The following is a 16,761-nucleotide window of genomic DNA, read 5'->3' on the forward strand; positions in this document are numbered from 1 at the left end:
GCAGGGAGTGATATGCAGGGCCAGGGTAAATTTGTACAAAATACGATGGTTCTATGATTCTGTGAAAGTATCTTGATTATTCCCTGGGCTGAAGTTGTGTCCTTTCCCATGAGATATGGATGGATTTGGCTGAATTTGACTAGGAAAACTTTATCCTAAGAACTTTGTAATCCAAAGTGTAAAAAGCTAGAGAATATAGGAAATAATTTTGCAACTTTTCCAAGTTGCAAATTGGATGACGTCTGAAAGTGTCCCCATTGGCTAATCTAAATTGTATTCTGAGCTGCTCTAAGTATTCATCGCTTGCCAAGGATTCATGTAACCACGGATTACAAAGGGGAGAAATTCAGTGCTTCCTTGGTAAAGAGAAAACAAGTTTTCCCTTCCTGCATTTAATCTCTTGGTCACTTCCACTGGAACAAATACTGATTGTGATTAAGCCTAAACCAGGAACTTTCGAAACCAGAAATAATTAATAGAAATTAGCCTTTAAAATAGTACTCACTCATTGCTAGCTGCACAGTCTAGATGCTTGTTGCAGAGATACACACACAGCTACACACAAGCTGTCTTGTGGGGTGAGACTTAGGAATGGAACTTTTATCGTGCACAGAAAACCGTATCATCATCATCATCCAGGTTTTAAGGCTGGTTAGGAAGCAGGAGAGCTGAGAATCACAGAAGCTGGGACAGCCCTGGGGCTGAGGGCGGGAGGAGGAGGAGAGGGAGGAGGAGGAAGGCAGCTGCTTGCCGGCTCTCCTCGCAGCCTGCAGCGCTGCCGGCCAGCAGTGCCCCTATGGCCAGGAGCAAGGCCACCCTCCGCACATGGCTGGGCTGCCCTGGGCTGCTGGGCTGTTTCTTGCTGGGCTTTCTTGCAGGTGAGTACAGAGCCACCGGGGCTCAGCCTGCAGACTTTGCCCTGTGCAGATACTTACAGGCAACTCCTGTTGTGATTCACTCCCCATCGGGGAGCTTTCATTGCCTTTTAGGGACGTTATAAAATACCCGTCCCGCTGCTGTTTTCTAAGAGATTGTTCTCTCTAGCAGTTTTGGTCTTCAGGGAGGGAGGAATACAATGGCTGCACGCTTCAGCCCGAGAGGAGCCCTGGTGAACTGACAGCCTCCTGCAACGGGCAGTCAGACCTTCAAAGAGGAGAGATTAATATAAGAGTTTGAGACTTCTGTGCTTCCAAAACGTCCAAGATTATTTTTTTTTATTTGTATTTCCTGATTTTTTCTGAGGATCTATTTAAATGCTCCTATTCAGTTGCTATTTTAGAAATTAAGGGCAGAATGTAGAGGAGGAGTTTTGACTGACAGCCAAGAGTGCAGTTGCTGAATTTTCCATCATGTACAATGAACTTCACTAGAACATTAGATCCTTTTTCTGCAATTGCTTGCAGCATTTGATTCTAAGTCTAAAATGGCATGTCTGCATCTGTCCTTTTTAAACTTGTGTTGTCGCACACACCCGAGGCTAAAGCATGAAGGAAAAATCTATGAGGGCTGTTAAATATAAAAAAAAAAAAAAAATCATTAGGTTGATTTAGGAGATCCCTGAGCTGCAAATTTCTGGTGCTTGTGCTATTATACATTTCCCTGAACATCATCTTTTGGCCATGCTCCAAAGCAGGATACTGGGAAAGATGGACCTTTGGTTTGATCCAGTACCACTGTTGTGTTCAGGGTGTTACTGCAATTGCATTTAAACCTAACAGCTCATGTGCGCATGTGACAGCACATATACTTGGCTTTATTATCTCAATTTTCCCAGTTTGGGATTTTCTAGCTATTATAGTAAAAGCTTTTGTGGTTTGGTTTTTTTTTTTAAGACAAATTCATGTAGTTGATATACTCTCCCTTTCAGGTTTATGGCAACTGTGAAATCTTTAACTTTTTAAAACTGACTAGGGTGACAGTTAACTTTATTCCTTTAATTATTAAATAGACTAACCCTACCCTTCCCCAAATCTGTAACTATTATAATGCTGGCAGGGTGGCTGTTGAGTCCTAGACCTTCACATTAAATATGCTTATGCACATCTTTTAAAATATATAAATTAAATAAGAGAAGTTCATCACAAATATCAGTTCAATCCTCCCACTGCAAACAGTTAATTGAGAATTTAAACTATAGTTTAAATTTAATGATAGATGAATCTACCTTTAAAAGGGGACTGTATTTAATCCCTAAAAGGTATTTAGGGTGTTGTGCTCTTCTAATTATATCACTTTTATGTCAATTCATTTGACAAAGTGTATTTTACTTTTCTGTTTCACTTCTGTGTTTGAGCCAGCAAACACTGACAGAGGGTGCTCTAAGCCCTGTTCATCCTCATGGTTTTAATGAGACTGTTCAGCACTTTAGGTTGCACGTGGGCTCAAATCTGTGAGGGCTGTGTTCTTGCTATGTAGGAAGCTTTTTGAATGTGTTTCAGGATGGCTTACAAAACCGACTGAAAAAAACCCCAACTCTTCAGATGCTGATCAAAATGTGAGACAGAAACTTGTGGCTGAAATGAAAGCAGAAAACATCAAGCAATTCCTTCGGTAAGCCCTGTGTGTCTTGGTTTTTAAATAATACTATCAGTCACAAAAGCCAAAAGTGATAACATCAGCTCCAAGGAGCAGCCTCTGAAAGCAGAGCTGTTACGATGCTTTGGAAGTATTTGGTTTGTACAGAATGTCTGGAGGAAGGAAAAGGGAGAGACTCACAATGCTTCTGTTCCCCCTCCCCATTTTTGAAGTTACTTTTTTGGAGCAGTTGTACTGTTAAGTGTATTTCCCTCAAGCTGCCTTACTGCCAGTGCTTATCATGCTTTTTTATTATGGTTTTCCATAGCCTTGAGTTAATGCAATACAAGTGTCTGGTTTTTCCTCATGAGTGTTTGAAGCTCTAACACCAGATAACTTTGCTTTGTCTCAGACTGAGATGATTTTACTGTATTTAGGATCATAGCATCATAGAATCATAGAATGTTTTGGGTTGGAAGGCACCCCTAGAGGCCATCTAGTCCAACCCCCTGCAGTGAGCAGGGACACCCCTAATTCGATCAGGTTGCTCAGAGCCCCGTCCAACCTGGCCTTGAATGTTTCCAGGGATGGGGCCTCCACTACCTCTCTGGGCAACCCCTGCTAGTGTTTCACCACTCGCATTGTAAAGAATTTCTTCCTTATATCCAGCCTAAACCTACCCTGCTTCAGTTTAAAACCATTACCCCTTGTCTTGTCACAGCTGGCCCTACTAAAAAGATTTTCCCCATCTTTCCTATAGGCCCCCTTTAGGTACTGAAAGGCCGCAGTCAGGTCTCCCCGCAGCCTTCTCTTCTCCAGGCTGAACAAGCCCAACTCTCTCAGCCTGCCCTCATGCACTGCTGTTAATTACATTTGATTGATAATCTGTCCAGTGTCTCCTTAAACTTTCAGTTTAAGCAGCTAGTCACAGTAGGAAATGAATACATATTAAAATGTAGCATTAAAAATGATAGAGTTTACGTGGCACTGGGCTGTGTGTATAGTTGCAACCGGTAATTCCTTCAGTGTGGCCATACTGGATACCATGCTGTTAACTGGGTGCTCGAGATCCCATCACGCCCTGTCTCCTGCTTGAGAAGGTGAAGGGCCCTGTCCAAGTGCAGGGTGTGTGTAAGGTTGGGTGTGTGTAAGGTTGGTTATGCCTTGCATGGTGTATTTGTTATTAAATATGTTTTTTGCATCCTAGTGCATCCATGCAGTTCTTTCAAAACATCTAAAAAGCTAGGGATATAGAAATACCCTCTTTTTTTTTTTTTGCTATGTATTTAACTAGAAATGAAAAAAAAAATAATAATTCTTGTGCATATTTATATCTTCTACAGAGGAACAAATAAATTCACACAAAAAGTAAACGAATATAACCTCTGGTTAGTAACATGTTGGTATTCAGCATGTAACTGAGCAGCTGCATCACAAACATCAAAGGATTACTGGCAAATTTGATTTCTGTACATTGATTCTAAAACCAAAAGGTTTCATAACATTAATTAGCTTTTTAAGTCTCTAGGCCTTATCTTATTTTGTATTTGTTTCTCTCAGTAGCTTGGAGAGTTCCTGAAGATTATGTTTGAGTGAGAGCCCAGGCAATATCGAGATTGATGACAGCGTGAAATAGCTCTGCAATTATGCTAAAGTTTCTTGGCCATAGGGTATTAATAGTGTCTGGTTTGTCTTCTTGCTTTGATAATGGGCCAAATGCTTCATACTGTTGTTTTTTTTCCTAAATTCAAATAAAAAGCAGGAACTGCAGAAAAATTATATTAATACACTATCCAAAAAGTTTGTTAAAAGCATAAAAAAACGTGAACTTGAGAATTTTGGTCCATATTCTTAGTTTTTTAAAGCACTAAATCTGCTTTTGTCAAATGGGGAAAACAAACTGTGAGCCTCAGAAAATGCAATAATAAAAAAAAAAATCACTACTGTTCAGGGTGATTGTCTTCTCTAAGGAAAAGCCTGGCTATGTATATCAGTGGCTGTAACGTCCTTGACTTTAACAAGGCTTTGGACACCGTCTCCTGCAGCATTCTCTTTTGGAAGCTGAGGAAGCACATACTGAAGAACAAGGTGTTACACGAGTTGAAAATAGGCTGAACTGACAAGCTGAAGTGGTACTAATCATGATATTTGGTATCACTAATTAATTGTAATTCAATGGTATCTGACATCCGTGGGGCAGCCATTAACAAGTAGACTGTTGGGAATCCAAGACTGGTGCTTAGGACCCGGCAGACACATCAGCATTCACCATAACTCATTTGTTCAGTGGGCCAAGCAAATTCTGGACCGATTTGTGTAGGGTAGACCAGAGGGGCTGGATATCATTTCTGACTATTTATCACCATTAAATGTTATACCTGATCTGGATGTACATGTAGTTAAGAAGGCTTTTATTAATCAGGCTTTTGATTAAGAAAAAAAGAACAAATCTGTGCACATAATTTGACATCATGATTTTCAAGTTAAACTTATTAGTACATGTAATGCCAACAATGTACAAACCCGTCATCAGATACCAGAATTATTTGGAGGGCTCCTTTCTGAATGTGTAGCTTTTCTGGATCTATTTCTGCCCCTTGCATACTGTTCATATGCTTTTGCTGAATGTCTTTGGCACTGATTTTCATTGCTTGTGTGTAGAAGTGGCTATTTCTGTTTGCAAAGAGAAAGGTTCAGCTGACTTCTCTTAAGGCCTCAGGAAAGATCCTCTGCTCTGACTACATTTCATGCTTATGCTGATGCAAACTGATAAACAATCATGTTATATGGCTCAGACTTTAACTGTAAGACCTTACTTTCCATGCACGTGGCTTAAAGATAAGCTTTATACACACTGATCCAAGTTCACTATTGTGCTTTGCTGCATTTGCTGCTTACCAGCAATTTTCTGTTTTGTTCTAGCTCATTTACCAAGTTGCCTCACCTCGCAGGAACTGAACAGAATCTTCTTCTTGCCAAACAAATTCAAAGCCAGTGGAAGGAATTTGGACTGGATTCAGCAGAACTTGTTCATTATGATGTGCTGCTTTCGTACCCAAATGAAAAGCAGCCAAACTACATCTCAGTAATTGATGATCAAGGGAATGAGGTGATCTTTTTAATGATTAAACTATATTTATGTAAGACTTCTTTAAAGAAACAGTGTCTTCCTCTGTTTTCCCACCCACTCATCCCAGCATGTGCTTTATAATACAATAAAAAATCCAGTGCAAAGGGGAGTCATATTTAGAAATGGTTTTCCAGGCTGTGCAGCAGAACAGAGCAGAGTGGCTGAAATCTCAGTGCCTCATACAGTAGAGGAAGCATGTGTGGGAGATACTGTGATTGGACTGGATGATCTCCCAAGGTGCCTTCCAACCCTTGCCATCCTGTGATTCTGTGATTCTGTAAGGTGTAAGAACGGCCATACTGGTTCAGATTAAGGATGCATGTAGGCCAATACCCTGTTTCTGTAATCAGCCTCAAGTGGATGCACAGGGAAGTTTGAAAACAAAGAATTGTGTGTAAGGCACGCAATTCTTCCAGTGCCTAGCTGTTTTCAGCTCAGGGGTTCTCTGAACATGATGCAAGTAGTCTCTTTAAGAATCCTCATTAGACCTCTTTTCCAAGATAGTAACCCTTGTTAGATCTCTCTTCCAAGTAGCTATCTAAACTGTGCTTGAACATCTGTACAATTTTTGCTTCCACAACATGCTGAGGTAAGGAATCCCACACAGACCCTATCCATTGCATCAAGTGCTGCCTTGTTGCATTCACTCTGAACCTGATCCTACTTCCTACGGGAGTCTCCTAAGTTAGTGTTGGAAGTAATAATGAACTGTCAATCTATAGTCACCTTCTTCACTTTGTGCACCCAGGAGAATTCAAGAAGTAGGTGCAAAATATGGCAAGGAGCAAGGAGAGGAGATGGGACTGCTAGAGAAGCATCATAGCACAGGGGTAGGGATGAAGAGCCCTGGTAGAAACTGAGGAATGTGTGCTTGGGGGAGCTTAGAGGTGAAAGAATAGAGACATTCTTCCAGAAACTCCCTCACCCGGTCTCTCAGCTATAATCTCACAAGGTGACAAAGAGTGGACATGAACATTGAGGCAACATGAGAGTTACAATAGATAGTGATGAAAGGCAGCGTGTTTAACTGGAGCGTAACTAGCAAAGAGGTGAAGAGAGGAGCAGTAATACAGGTGGGAGTAATCACAAAAAATGCCTGGGATGGCATGGACGAACTAGGTGTCTTTTTATTGTCATCACCTCTTGGCAATTTTCAGCTCTTCTTTGCTTAAGTTCAGGCAGTGACTGATGAGCATCTTCCGACAAGTGATCTGTCTCTCTGTACTCATATCTGCATTCTGTTACAAAAAATAAGCTTTGTATCCCTAGCTGGTTTTTCATTTGAATTTATACATGATAGTCAGAATTGTATTTTTTTGCTAACAATTTCTGGAAACTAGCATATAATTTGCAATAGCTGAGTAAATTTTTGCCTGGAGGTAGAATGTTTGACTGAAGACTTCTGTTATCTATTGATAGATTTTCAATACATCATTGTTTGAACCACGTCCACAGGGGTACGAAAACGTTACTGATATACTACCACCATATAATGCTTTTTCAGCACAAGGAGTACCAGAGGTAAGAAAAAAAAAGAGTAAAAGTATTATTAGCTGAAGTCATACTTTGTGACACACTTGATGGGATAGATTGCTGCAACTTCATAAAATATTTCTTGCAGTAGTTTTAATTAACTGCTAGCATAAGAGAACATGTAAGGACACATAGGCCACATATTGTGTGAAGGTTAGAAGTTGTCGGTTAGAAAAAGTGTTCTCTCAAATTGCTAGAAACCTGGATCACATAATAAGTGAAAAGCTTTTATCTTTCTGGAGAATGTTAGGTGCTTCTCAGAGTGCTCCACATTACTCGATCACATGGAGAGGCCTTGCTTAAGTGTTAAGTAGAAGTAGCAATATATAAATCAAGTTGGAAGATGTTTTGGATTAAGCAAATTCTCTTCAAAGGCAACAAAGGTCCCTCACTTAATCTGATAATTCATCATGGAGGAGCAAGTCAGGGACATCATTGCATTGCATAGATGGATGAAATTATATCATAGTGGGTTTGTATGCAAGGGATACCACTGTTTTTTCACTGCCACAGATGTTTGTCAGTTTAGCAAAGTACATTGGTTCATTTTCCAACCTGTTTATAGGGCTGCTGTTAAGTGCAGCATAATACAGAAAGGTCAGCAGGTTGAGCCAAAGCTTCCTATAGAATGTTATGGAAATCCTTTGCTATTGTTTTTATGGGCACTGGATCTAATTTGTAGAAACGCAAAAAAATAACGATATCATACATAGTGAATAAAACTGGGTATTTCTGAAAACAGATATTTTGTTTATTGAGTGACCAGTTGCCATGAAACTGCTTTTCTTTTCTGTGCAGGCAGATCTCGTATATGTGAATTATGGCCGCACCGAAGATTATTTTAAACTGGAGCGTGAAATGGGAATTAACTGTACAGGAAAGATTGTCATTGCCAGATATGGGAAGATCTTCAGAGGAAACAAAGTAAGGGTAGTGTTTTATTTTTTCCTCTGTGGGTCAGACACTGCTCATGGTAGAGCCGGTGGGAGTTAATGAGGGCTGTAAGTTGGAACATATGAGCAGAAGGAAGCCTGCAATGTATCCATTGTGACTGTATTCTAAGAATAGCTTCCAAAACAATAAAAACAGATGAATGTATTAATCTCCTGGGACGGAGATGACTGCAGACTCCTTCGGCAGTTCTGGCAAAAGATTAGTATAGGGAACAGGATAGTCTGTAGAGCCAAGGCTTTTAATACTTTTCCTCCATAGAACTGCCGTATTTTGAAGAAGTGTTTGACAAGGAATTTGATGCACAGAGACTGAATAACTAACTCTTCTGACTCTGGACAGCAACTCTGGCAAAACTGGTGACAATGGGACAGTGGGAATAGCAGTCAGTTTTGGTGCCTCGATTTTATGTCCTGTGCTTTATTTCACAGCCTTGAGCTACGACTAAAGGTATGATACAAATAACGAACATACTGCGTTCCACTGTGGCTTGCTCTTCTGCTGAGTCCGTGGTCATTTTCACTCTTCCACATATACAACTTCTAAAGCTATGTCCCCATGGAAGTAAATTGCAATATTCAGATTTATTACTGCATTAAAAAAAAAAAAAGGCATTTCTTAAAAGCAAATAATTTCACAGGTTAAAAATGCCATATTAGCAGGAGCCCAAGGGATCATACTTTATTCAGACCCTGCTGACTACTGCGCCCCAGGAGTAGCTCCATATCCAAATGGCTGGAACCTGCCAGGGGGAGGAGTCCAGCGTGGGAATGCGTTAAACCTGAATGGAGCTGGGGACCCTCTAACACCAGGTTATCCTGCAAAAGGTGAGTGAAAATCTGTAGCCTGGATCATCAAGTACTTTATAGATTGGTGCTGAAAGTTATTGTGGTGCTAGAAATTAATCTATTTTTGGTACAGATGCAAAGAAAAAAGCTGCTTAAAATTATTTTTAGCAGGAGTTAACTAAGTTCTACCTGTATGTCATTTCAAGTGGTTGCTTTTGAGTTAGGCAGGGAAAATACATTTTTAGGAAAATCTCTTTGTATGATTCCAGCCTCGTAACCCTTAGAAAAGCAGGACATGTAGGTTTACAGACTGTGAAGCAGTAGAAAATGGCTGAGAATTTACAGCCATTTTTAAATATCTGTATTTCTCAAGAGGACCAGTTTAAACTTGATTATAGTCTACCATTAAAGAGGAGTAATAGCTTTGCTTGAAGGTATGTTTCCTTGTTGATCCTGAATTCCAAGAAGAAAAACAGTTTAAAATCCTCTTTTCAGGGAGTAAAGTTTCTGTACGAAAAATAACAGTAGCCTGGAGTCTTTTGAAACTTGGCACCATGGTGCTTGTCTTGTCCTTGTAGGCATCCTGAACTCTGAATTAAGGTGCCTACCAGTCCTGTCTGCCAATGGGATGGGAACACAGGGGTGCTTCTGGAAAGCTCACTGGCTTGTGTGCTCATTGTTGTGGGCATAAAACACCACCATACTGAAAAACCAGGATAGACTGTGTGTGCCTGGCTCACCAGATTCAGAGAGACATTGACTGTCTTCAACATAGGTAAATGCATCTGTGGATGTCTTCTGCAGCTTGTCAACAGGCTGAACGTGGGCTGTCTGCACTTCACACACCAGCTTGGTTGCCCTACAGTCAGCTTTGAGGAGATGTAATAATATTCATGGACAGCAAATCTAACCTTGCTTTAAGTGTGGGAGCTTCTCTTACACAGTTGTGCAGATGTGCTATTGGGTTTGTGGTTCTGTCATTACATTTTGGTTTCCTAGAAGCAATATCTAATAAATGATGTAGGAGTTAAAAAAATGGTGTATGTATGTGGCTACTGTGTGGCTGCACTGTTCAGAAGTATTTCCAGTTTGATGAAAGTTGCTAAGAACACTATAAACTTGACATTTTTTTTCTGGTTTCTCAGAGTACACTTTCAGGTATAAAGTTAATGAAGGTGTAGGGATTCCCAAGATCCCAGTTCATCCCATTGGATATCATGATGCAGAAGTATTATTACAGTGAGTATACATCAGTCCTCCTCACCAGAAGTCAGTATTCATAAAGGTACAGCAAATTTTTTTATACTAAGATGGTAAAATCTATGCTGTTACTTGTATTTATTGCTCTTTTGTAGTAGTGTGTGTGCTTCAGAAAATGTGGAAAATTCAAAGCAATCTATATCTGGAATAATGTTTTTAAGAATTTTGTAAACCCACCTTGGTTTAGGTGCACTAATTATTAAGGGAATTTAAGGTTTTAGCCTACTGGTCAACTACATTTGTCTTGGTTTTGACTTAACAGTTCAATGGGAGGACCTGCAGCCCCAGACAGCAGCTGGAAGGGAAGTCTCAATGTGTCTTATAACATAGGGCCAGGATTTGCAGACAACTCTTCTACAAGGTCTGTTTTAACACTTGCCTATTTATAAATTATTGCCAAAAAAATCTCAACAGGAAAAAGACTGTGAAACAATACATCTAGAGATATTCTGGAGAAATTTACTTGGTTCTGAGTGGGCATCACTTGGTCATAATTATTAGAATTTGAAAATAAAATAGCAAAACTATGGTTTTCCTCAGTGTCCCCAGTGTCAATGGATAGACAGATTCAGAGGGTATAGGTCCAGCCCTGTGGTTCCAACTTTAATACTTACTTTAAGGTTCAGACATTATTTCACTGGTCCTTTTAAAAAATGGCTATATAGCACTAAGTAGACATTTTTTAATACTGTTGGATTGACCCTAAACTTAAACCCTAAGCTAAATTCCAAGTTTGGTCTTTCTTTTCTGTTTTTGGTGACCAGGGGGACAATAGGACAGCCAGCTTGTACCAGTCCAATGGGGAAGGACTGACAATTCGGTAGCTGTCTTCTCCTTACATTTTTCTTGTCCATTGGAAGCCTCCCAAGGTTTCTGTGAACTTAGATCTGTGAACTGTGGCAATGATTTGGGAGTCCATTAACTGTTCCCCAAAGCTGGTAGGCCCCATGGTTGTAAGCCCTGAACCCAGAACAGAAAAGCCCAAAGCACATATATCTTACAATTTGTTTGGGAGGAGCTGGCCTTTGACCACTTGGATTAGCAATACGATGTTTGCGGTTTACAGGTTTTTTTCAGCTCTAACAGAGAAATAGGTCTAGGTCTCCAGCACTAACAGAGCTGCTCTCTAGCAGACGAAGCCACAGAACTGTTGCATTTGGTGATCAGGGATTTGACTGGCTGTCAGGGACTGTCACAGCAGTCTTCCTTGCTTATAAATGATAAGCTGCAATAGTTAAAGCTAAGATCACTTTTCTATCACTTTTTCACATAAAAATACTTTCAGTTTCTATCAGGACTGGTAGCGGACCACAGTGAACCAAAAATGTTGTATCATTATGACTGCTCCACCTCCTACAAAACAAGAGTATGTCTGAATGTATAATTTTATAAAGACCTCATTTGTCATGATTCTTTTCTTCTCTGCTTTAACACTAGCTGAAAAGTGGGAAAAAATAAACAAGAAAGCATATTTGACATTATTAAGGTGCTGTTTGGAATGTCTTGAAGAGCAGCAATGAGAAAAGAAACAATATGATTCATGCACAAAACACATACATAGGAAATATTTTTGAGTGCACTTTTTAACATCTTCCTACTTGATAGGGTAACAGTTTTTGTAAATATGGGCTAATCCTACACATACTTCTTTCTCAGAGAAACTCCATATCAAAAATGAACCTTTTGAGCCTACCTAGAAAGTCCTTTGCATGTGGATAGTGTGCAAGTATATTCATGCTCAAGGCACTGGTGTCAGTTATTTCCTGGGCAAAGATCCAGTAGCTGTCCTGAAGTAGGTTTTGATTTTGACATTTGTGCAGATTTGCTGCTGAAAAGATAACTTCAAATGCGAAACTCTGGAGTTTTGCCAGACACAAAAAAAAGCATTGTTTGATGCTTTGTTTCTTCTACAAGTTAAGAGGAGCTGAATACTACATTATTTTGAGCTCTCCTAACACCTGAATTTCCTTCCTTTTGATTTATTTATTCCTGGAGGCGTATTTCTAATGACCTTCTCTCCAAGTTCTATCATGACACACAATTGTGGTACAAAACCAAAGTGTATTTTTAGTAAAATATGTATATCTGTAATTATCATTTTGGCCAAAATATAAATGTATTTTTAATTACTGTATGTGCTTTTCAATTTACTCCTCTAATACACAATTATCCGATTGACTCCCATAAATAACAATTTAATGAATTCTGTAAATGTCTGAAAGTTTATAATTGGCCCACTTCATAGGGTTGTTTCTAAGGCATCTTTCTTCCAGCAGGTTAATCTGAAATAAAAAATGGGACACTGATACAGCATGACAGGTTAGACCAGTGCTGAACACACAAAGCAGAACAGCAGCACAAACCTTCTGGCTTACACGCTATTCTGTTGAATTTTTATTTCCTCCTCAGTCAGAAATGGTTACTCCCTACTGCTTTTTCATTTCAGAAAAGTCAGAATGCATGTTCATACAAACAATAAAATAACACGAATTTACAATGTCATTGGAATCCTCAGAGGAGCTGTGGAACCAGGTGAGCATTGGCTGTGTGAGGATTTTAGTTCCTTCTTTATCTTGTGTTTGGTGAAATTGTTCTTACGTTGCAAGAAACTTCAAGTTTTTTAGATAGCCAGATAATAGGGAGTCTGAGGAACCCTGTTCTCCTGTCCCTCCCAGCACACAGTTTTTCATTGGCATTCCCAAGAATATATTTGAATGAAAAAGTTAGAATGATAGATGTCAAAGAATTTTTTTATAATGCCTGTCATTTTACAGTAGGTTGCCCCTTACATTATTTGTACATTTTTCCTTTGCAAAAATTAACACAATGCAAAGTACAGAAAAGTAGTAATGATTTGGGACCTCTACATACTGTTGTTCATACCTTAGTAGCAGGCCAAATACATGAGAGACTTTTAAGTAGAAAAATAGGTATAAAATATTTCTTGTCTTCATTTATATACTTCAGTAGAGAAAGTGAATGATTGCAGATTACCTTAACACAAAAAAAATTATAGAACCGGTATTAAACTTCATATTTTGTTTGACACAAGTAGTGATGCAATCAAAGGAAATACAGGTAACCAAAATGCATTTTTAATTAAAGTTTGATATTATGTGTTTGTTTCCAGACAGATATATTATTTTAGGAGGTCATAGAGACTCTTGGGTATTTGGTGGTATCGATCCGACTACGGGTGCAGCTGTTCTGCAAGAGGTTGTACGGAGTTTTGGTAAAATGAAGATGGAAGGTAACTTACTTATTACAGGCATAAAATGAGGGATAGGGAAAACAGCAGCTTTGAGGAACTGTGTTCAATGTTCCGATAAGCAGTTGTGTTGATTTCACTTTTCACCTCTACAGAAAGCTGTATTTCTGATTATGAAAAAGGCAAATACATTGAAGAGATGCATATATAGCATTGCATCCTAGTTGGCTGAATTTTTTCCCTCACATCTCTCATGAGTGTAATAGTATCCTCTTAGTCATGTGGATATTAAAATAGTGCATAAGAAATGCCTCTGCAATAATATGATCTTCTAAGGAGTTTAGAGGGAATTTTTTTTACTCTGTATCAATTAAGTGCTATTTTTTTAAGTGATTGCAATTAACTGTGATCTTTCACTAGACTTTCTAGCTTTAAGCTGAATTTTCAAGTGTAACTATGTGATTGCAGGTTGGAGACCTAAGCGAACTATTATTTTTGCTAGCTGGGATGCAGAAGAATTTGGATTGTTGGGTTCCACAGAATGGGCTGAGGTAAACAAAGAACAGTGTAAAGAAAGCAAAACTTGAAAGTCTGTTGCAGGCAGCTGCAGTACCCAGTGGCATTTATTCCTAGACTGCAATCAATAGCTTCAAGGTAAAATTGGAGCACAACAGACTCCTTCAGGTGCTGTGAGGCCCTCATGTATTTATGCAAATTACCAACCTAACTTCTTACAACATAAGTGCACTAACTAGTCTAAGATTTAAAAATCTCCTTTGATTCAAAGCTAATGTCCCCCAGTGGTCTCTATGTGGAAACCTATCCCTTCAATTAACAGAATGGCATCATTTTGTGTAACCTATACTGGTTTATTTTCCAATTTTCTATTTGAGAAATTCCTTAGTTCCTGTAAACTAAAGTCCAGATCATGTACCTGTGATCCATAAGCCCACCAAGCCCTTTGTGTGGAAATTAATCCCCCTGGGCAAACAAAAGTGTAGGTAATCTAAGAATGGATAGTTCCAAATTCCTGTGAAAATTCCAGAATTGTGGAGTCTCAGGGCCAGGACAATCAATTAATTCTGTAGTGTGATCCCTGACTATATTCCTGCCTGCCAGAAGGATGTTGGGAGATTCAGAAGTAAGGTTCTGAATGTTTTTCTCTTCCTTTCCCTGTTGGGCACCTTCAGTTCTTAACCCTGTAAGTGGATTTTTTCAGCCCTGGTAAGAAATATAGGTCTTATGAGAGTTTTCATTGCTTTGTCTGTAAAATCCAAAGTAGGAATAGAGCAGGCAGAAAATTGTGTGATGAAACACATTTCTACTGAACTACATCCATTTATTAGTACTGAATGGTTTAACAGAAATATGTTGTCTTGTTCTTCTGTTAGAATTTTGTTTACAAGGTTATATTTAGATATGTGGATAGAGTTTTCAAAATCGATAAAATAAAATATTTTAATCTTTTTGGTTTATATTATTGGCATGTATTTCAGTAAACCACAAAATTACATAGCAAAATGACATGTGTCAGAGGAGGGAACAAAACTAGAAATATGCTCCCAAACACCAAAGGGATTCCATCATTCTGCTGTTAACAAAGCTGATATTTCTCTTTGGATTTCTTTCTCCCATAAACAGTTTGGCTTCCAGCTGCAATAGACTTTCTGCACCTTACTGTTGGCTTATGGGACATTAGATTAAGAAACCATAATTTAAATTATCTTTAAAATAATTTACTGAGAAATTCTAAAGACTTGGCATTAAAGTTTCATCCCACCTGATTATACTGTATATAAAATTATACTGTATATAAAACTTCATTTGTGATTTCCTTGTCTATGTATCTGTGCATGTATTTAGATGCATGTACAGATACATAGACCATGAGGACCACGAAATAATGATTCTTAAAAGATCCACTTCTCTTGACAAAGTCATGAATAAATTAGGGTTTTTTATGTTTGACTCGTTCACATATTGCTACTGCTGTTCTGTGATGTTTTTTGTTTAATAATTTAATATCTAGTAATCTATCATCCATTATTTCATGAAATGTCAGCTATACTAGGTTAGAAAGCCATGATCACAATTCATATTTGAACCTCAACATTTTTATATTATTGTTTTCTTGTTTTATGTTGTGGTGCTCATTCCTCCTCTTTGACACCTAAATTAGATTCAGTTTCTCTAGAGACATTCCTCACAGCTTACATCCATGTTCTCTGCAGCTGCCAGATCTGTCATCTACTAAATCTTGAGGAAAATTAACCCGTCATATTCAGTCTTCTGTGTAACAAAAAGACTCTGCAACTCTGACAACATCCTTCTGTTACATAGACAATCTCATAAATGCTCAGAAGTGAAGGAATTTCTTTATGTTGCAAATATGCGTTTGCATATATGCAAGGCCTCATGTATGCATATACAGGCTTGCTCCCTCCCTTCATATTCTTTTGCAGAATCTCCTCTGCTGTTTGTTTTAAAGATATTAATTTCATTATGAAGTTATCAATTACCTATCCAGTTTTTAGTTCACATGACTTACAAATGATTAGTTGGGTTATAAATTGAATGAATCAAGCAACAATTACGAACCTAATTAGAATATCTATCACAAAGCCAAGACTTAGTCAAATACCGCTTACTGATTAGAATATCGATTTCAAACATAATTACCAGTTCGCAAAAATCAAACAAGTGTGTATATATTTAGCATGAAAGTAATGCTTGGTTGACTCAAAACAGTCAGTCAAAGTCATTTTAATAAGAAAAGTCAGTGCTTTGACTCATCCCTTTCTGAAATGGAAGAGTAGAAATGACAGCAATGCTCGGTTTATCAGTGTTAAAATTGAGTTCAGTGCTGGGAGCTCACATGAATAACTAGGGATTAAAAGCATGGAGGAATTCTGGCTGACCTCCCGGTCACATGTTGCATGTTCAGAAAGCACTGCAAATGCAGAGTTAAAACACATGTATAACCTTAATTTACCCTGTTCCAATACTGCTCAGTAATTTTCCTGTTCCATCTTGCTCCTGTGTCAAGCAGCAGGCAGCACCTACATTTTGGGGATGTTTTCCACAGCAAATTAAGTCCCAGAAAGCAGGACTGAATTTCCTGTGCCCAGATCATTGACCCATCCTCAAACATTAATGTAATTAGTAAGGTACAGAGTGCTACTTTTCCTGACTGGGTTTTTAAAGGTAATGCTGTAAAAAACGGTGTGCTTAACATGCTCTTTGGCTAAATGTCAATAATTGAAAGTAATAGTTACACTTCCACACCCCCAGGAAAATGCCAGAGTCCTCCAGGAGCGGGCAGTTGCTTACATCAACACAGATTCTTCTATAGAAGGTGTGTCTTTTTTTTTTTAACT

General features: G+C 38.7%; 1 protein-coding gene across 3 annotated transcripts in view; it reads left to right on the forward strand.

Moving 5' to 3' along the window:
- The first annotated feature begins 796 nt into the window (after positions 1 to 796).
- Positions 797 to 16,761, forward strand: part of LOC104128837 (N-acetylated-alpha-linked acidic dipeptidase 2) — a 33,063-nt gene continuing 17,098 nt past the window's right edge. The window contains exons 1-12 of one of the 3 annotated variants that reach the window (XM_009641685.2): positions 797 to 878; positions 2,439 to 2,550; positions 5,437 to 5,623; positions 7,064 to 7,165; positions 7,976 to 8,101; positions 8,769 to 8,955; positions 10,062 to 10,155; positions 10,439 to 10,537; positions 12,623 to 12,708; positions 13,307 to 13,426; positions 13,853 to 13,935; positions 16,676 to 16,739. In XM_009641685.2, the coding sequence (XP_009639980.1) occupies positions 797 to 878; positions 2,439 to 2,550; positions 5,437 to 5,623; positions 7,064 to 7,165; positions 7,976 to 8,101; positions 8,769 to 8,955; positions 10,062 to 10,155; positions 10,439 to 10,537; positions 12,623 to 12,708; positions 13,307 to 13,426; positions 13,853 to 13,935; positions 16,676 to 16,739 (1,342 nt within the window). Of the gene's footprint in view, positions 879 to 2,438; positions 2,551 to 5,436; positions 5,624 to 7,063; positions 7,166 to 7,975; positions 8,102 to 8,768; positions 8,956 to 10,061; positions 10,156 to 10,438; positions 10,538 to 12,622; positions 12,709 to 13,306; positions 13,427 to 13,852; positions 13,936 to 16,675; positions 16,740 to 16,761 lie in introns of those variants that run through there. The other 2 variants (XM_035897100.1, XM_035897099.1) reach the window with 2 other exon arrangements.

The sequence above is a fragment of the Egretta garzetta genome, unplaced genomic scaffold (genome assembly GCF_000687185.1).
Source record: "Egretta garzetta isolate BGI_Z169 unplaced genomic scaffold, ASM68718v1 scaffold137, whole genome shotgun sequence".
In the NCBI taxonomy this organism is placed as follows: Eukaryota; Metazoa; Chordata; class Aves; order Pelecaniformes; family Ardeidae; genus Egretta; species Egretta garzetta.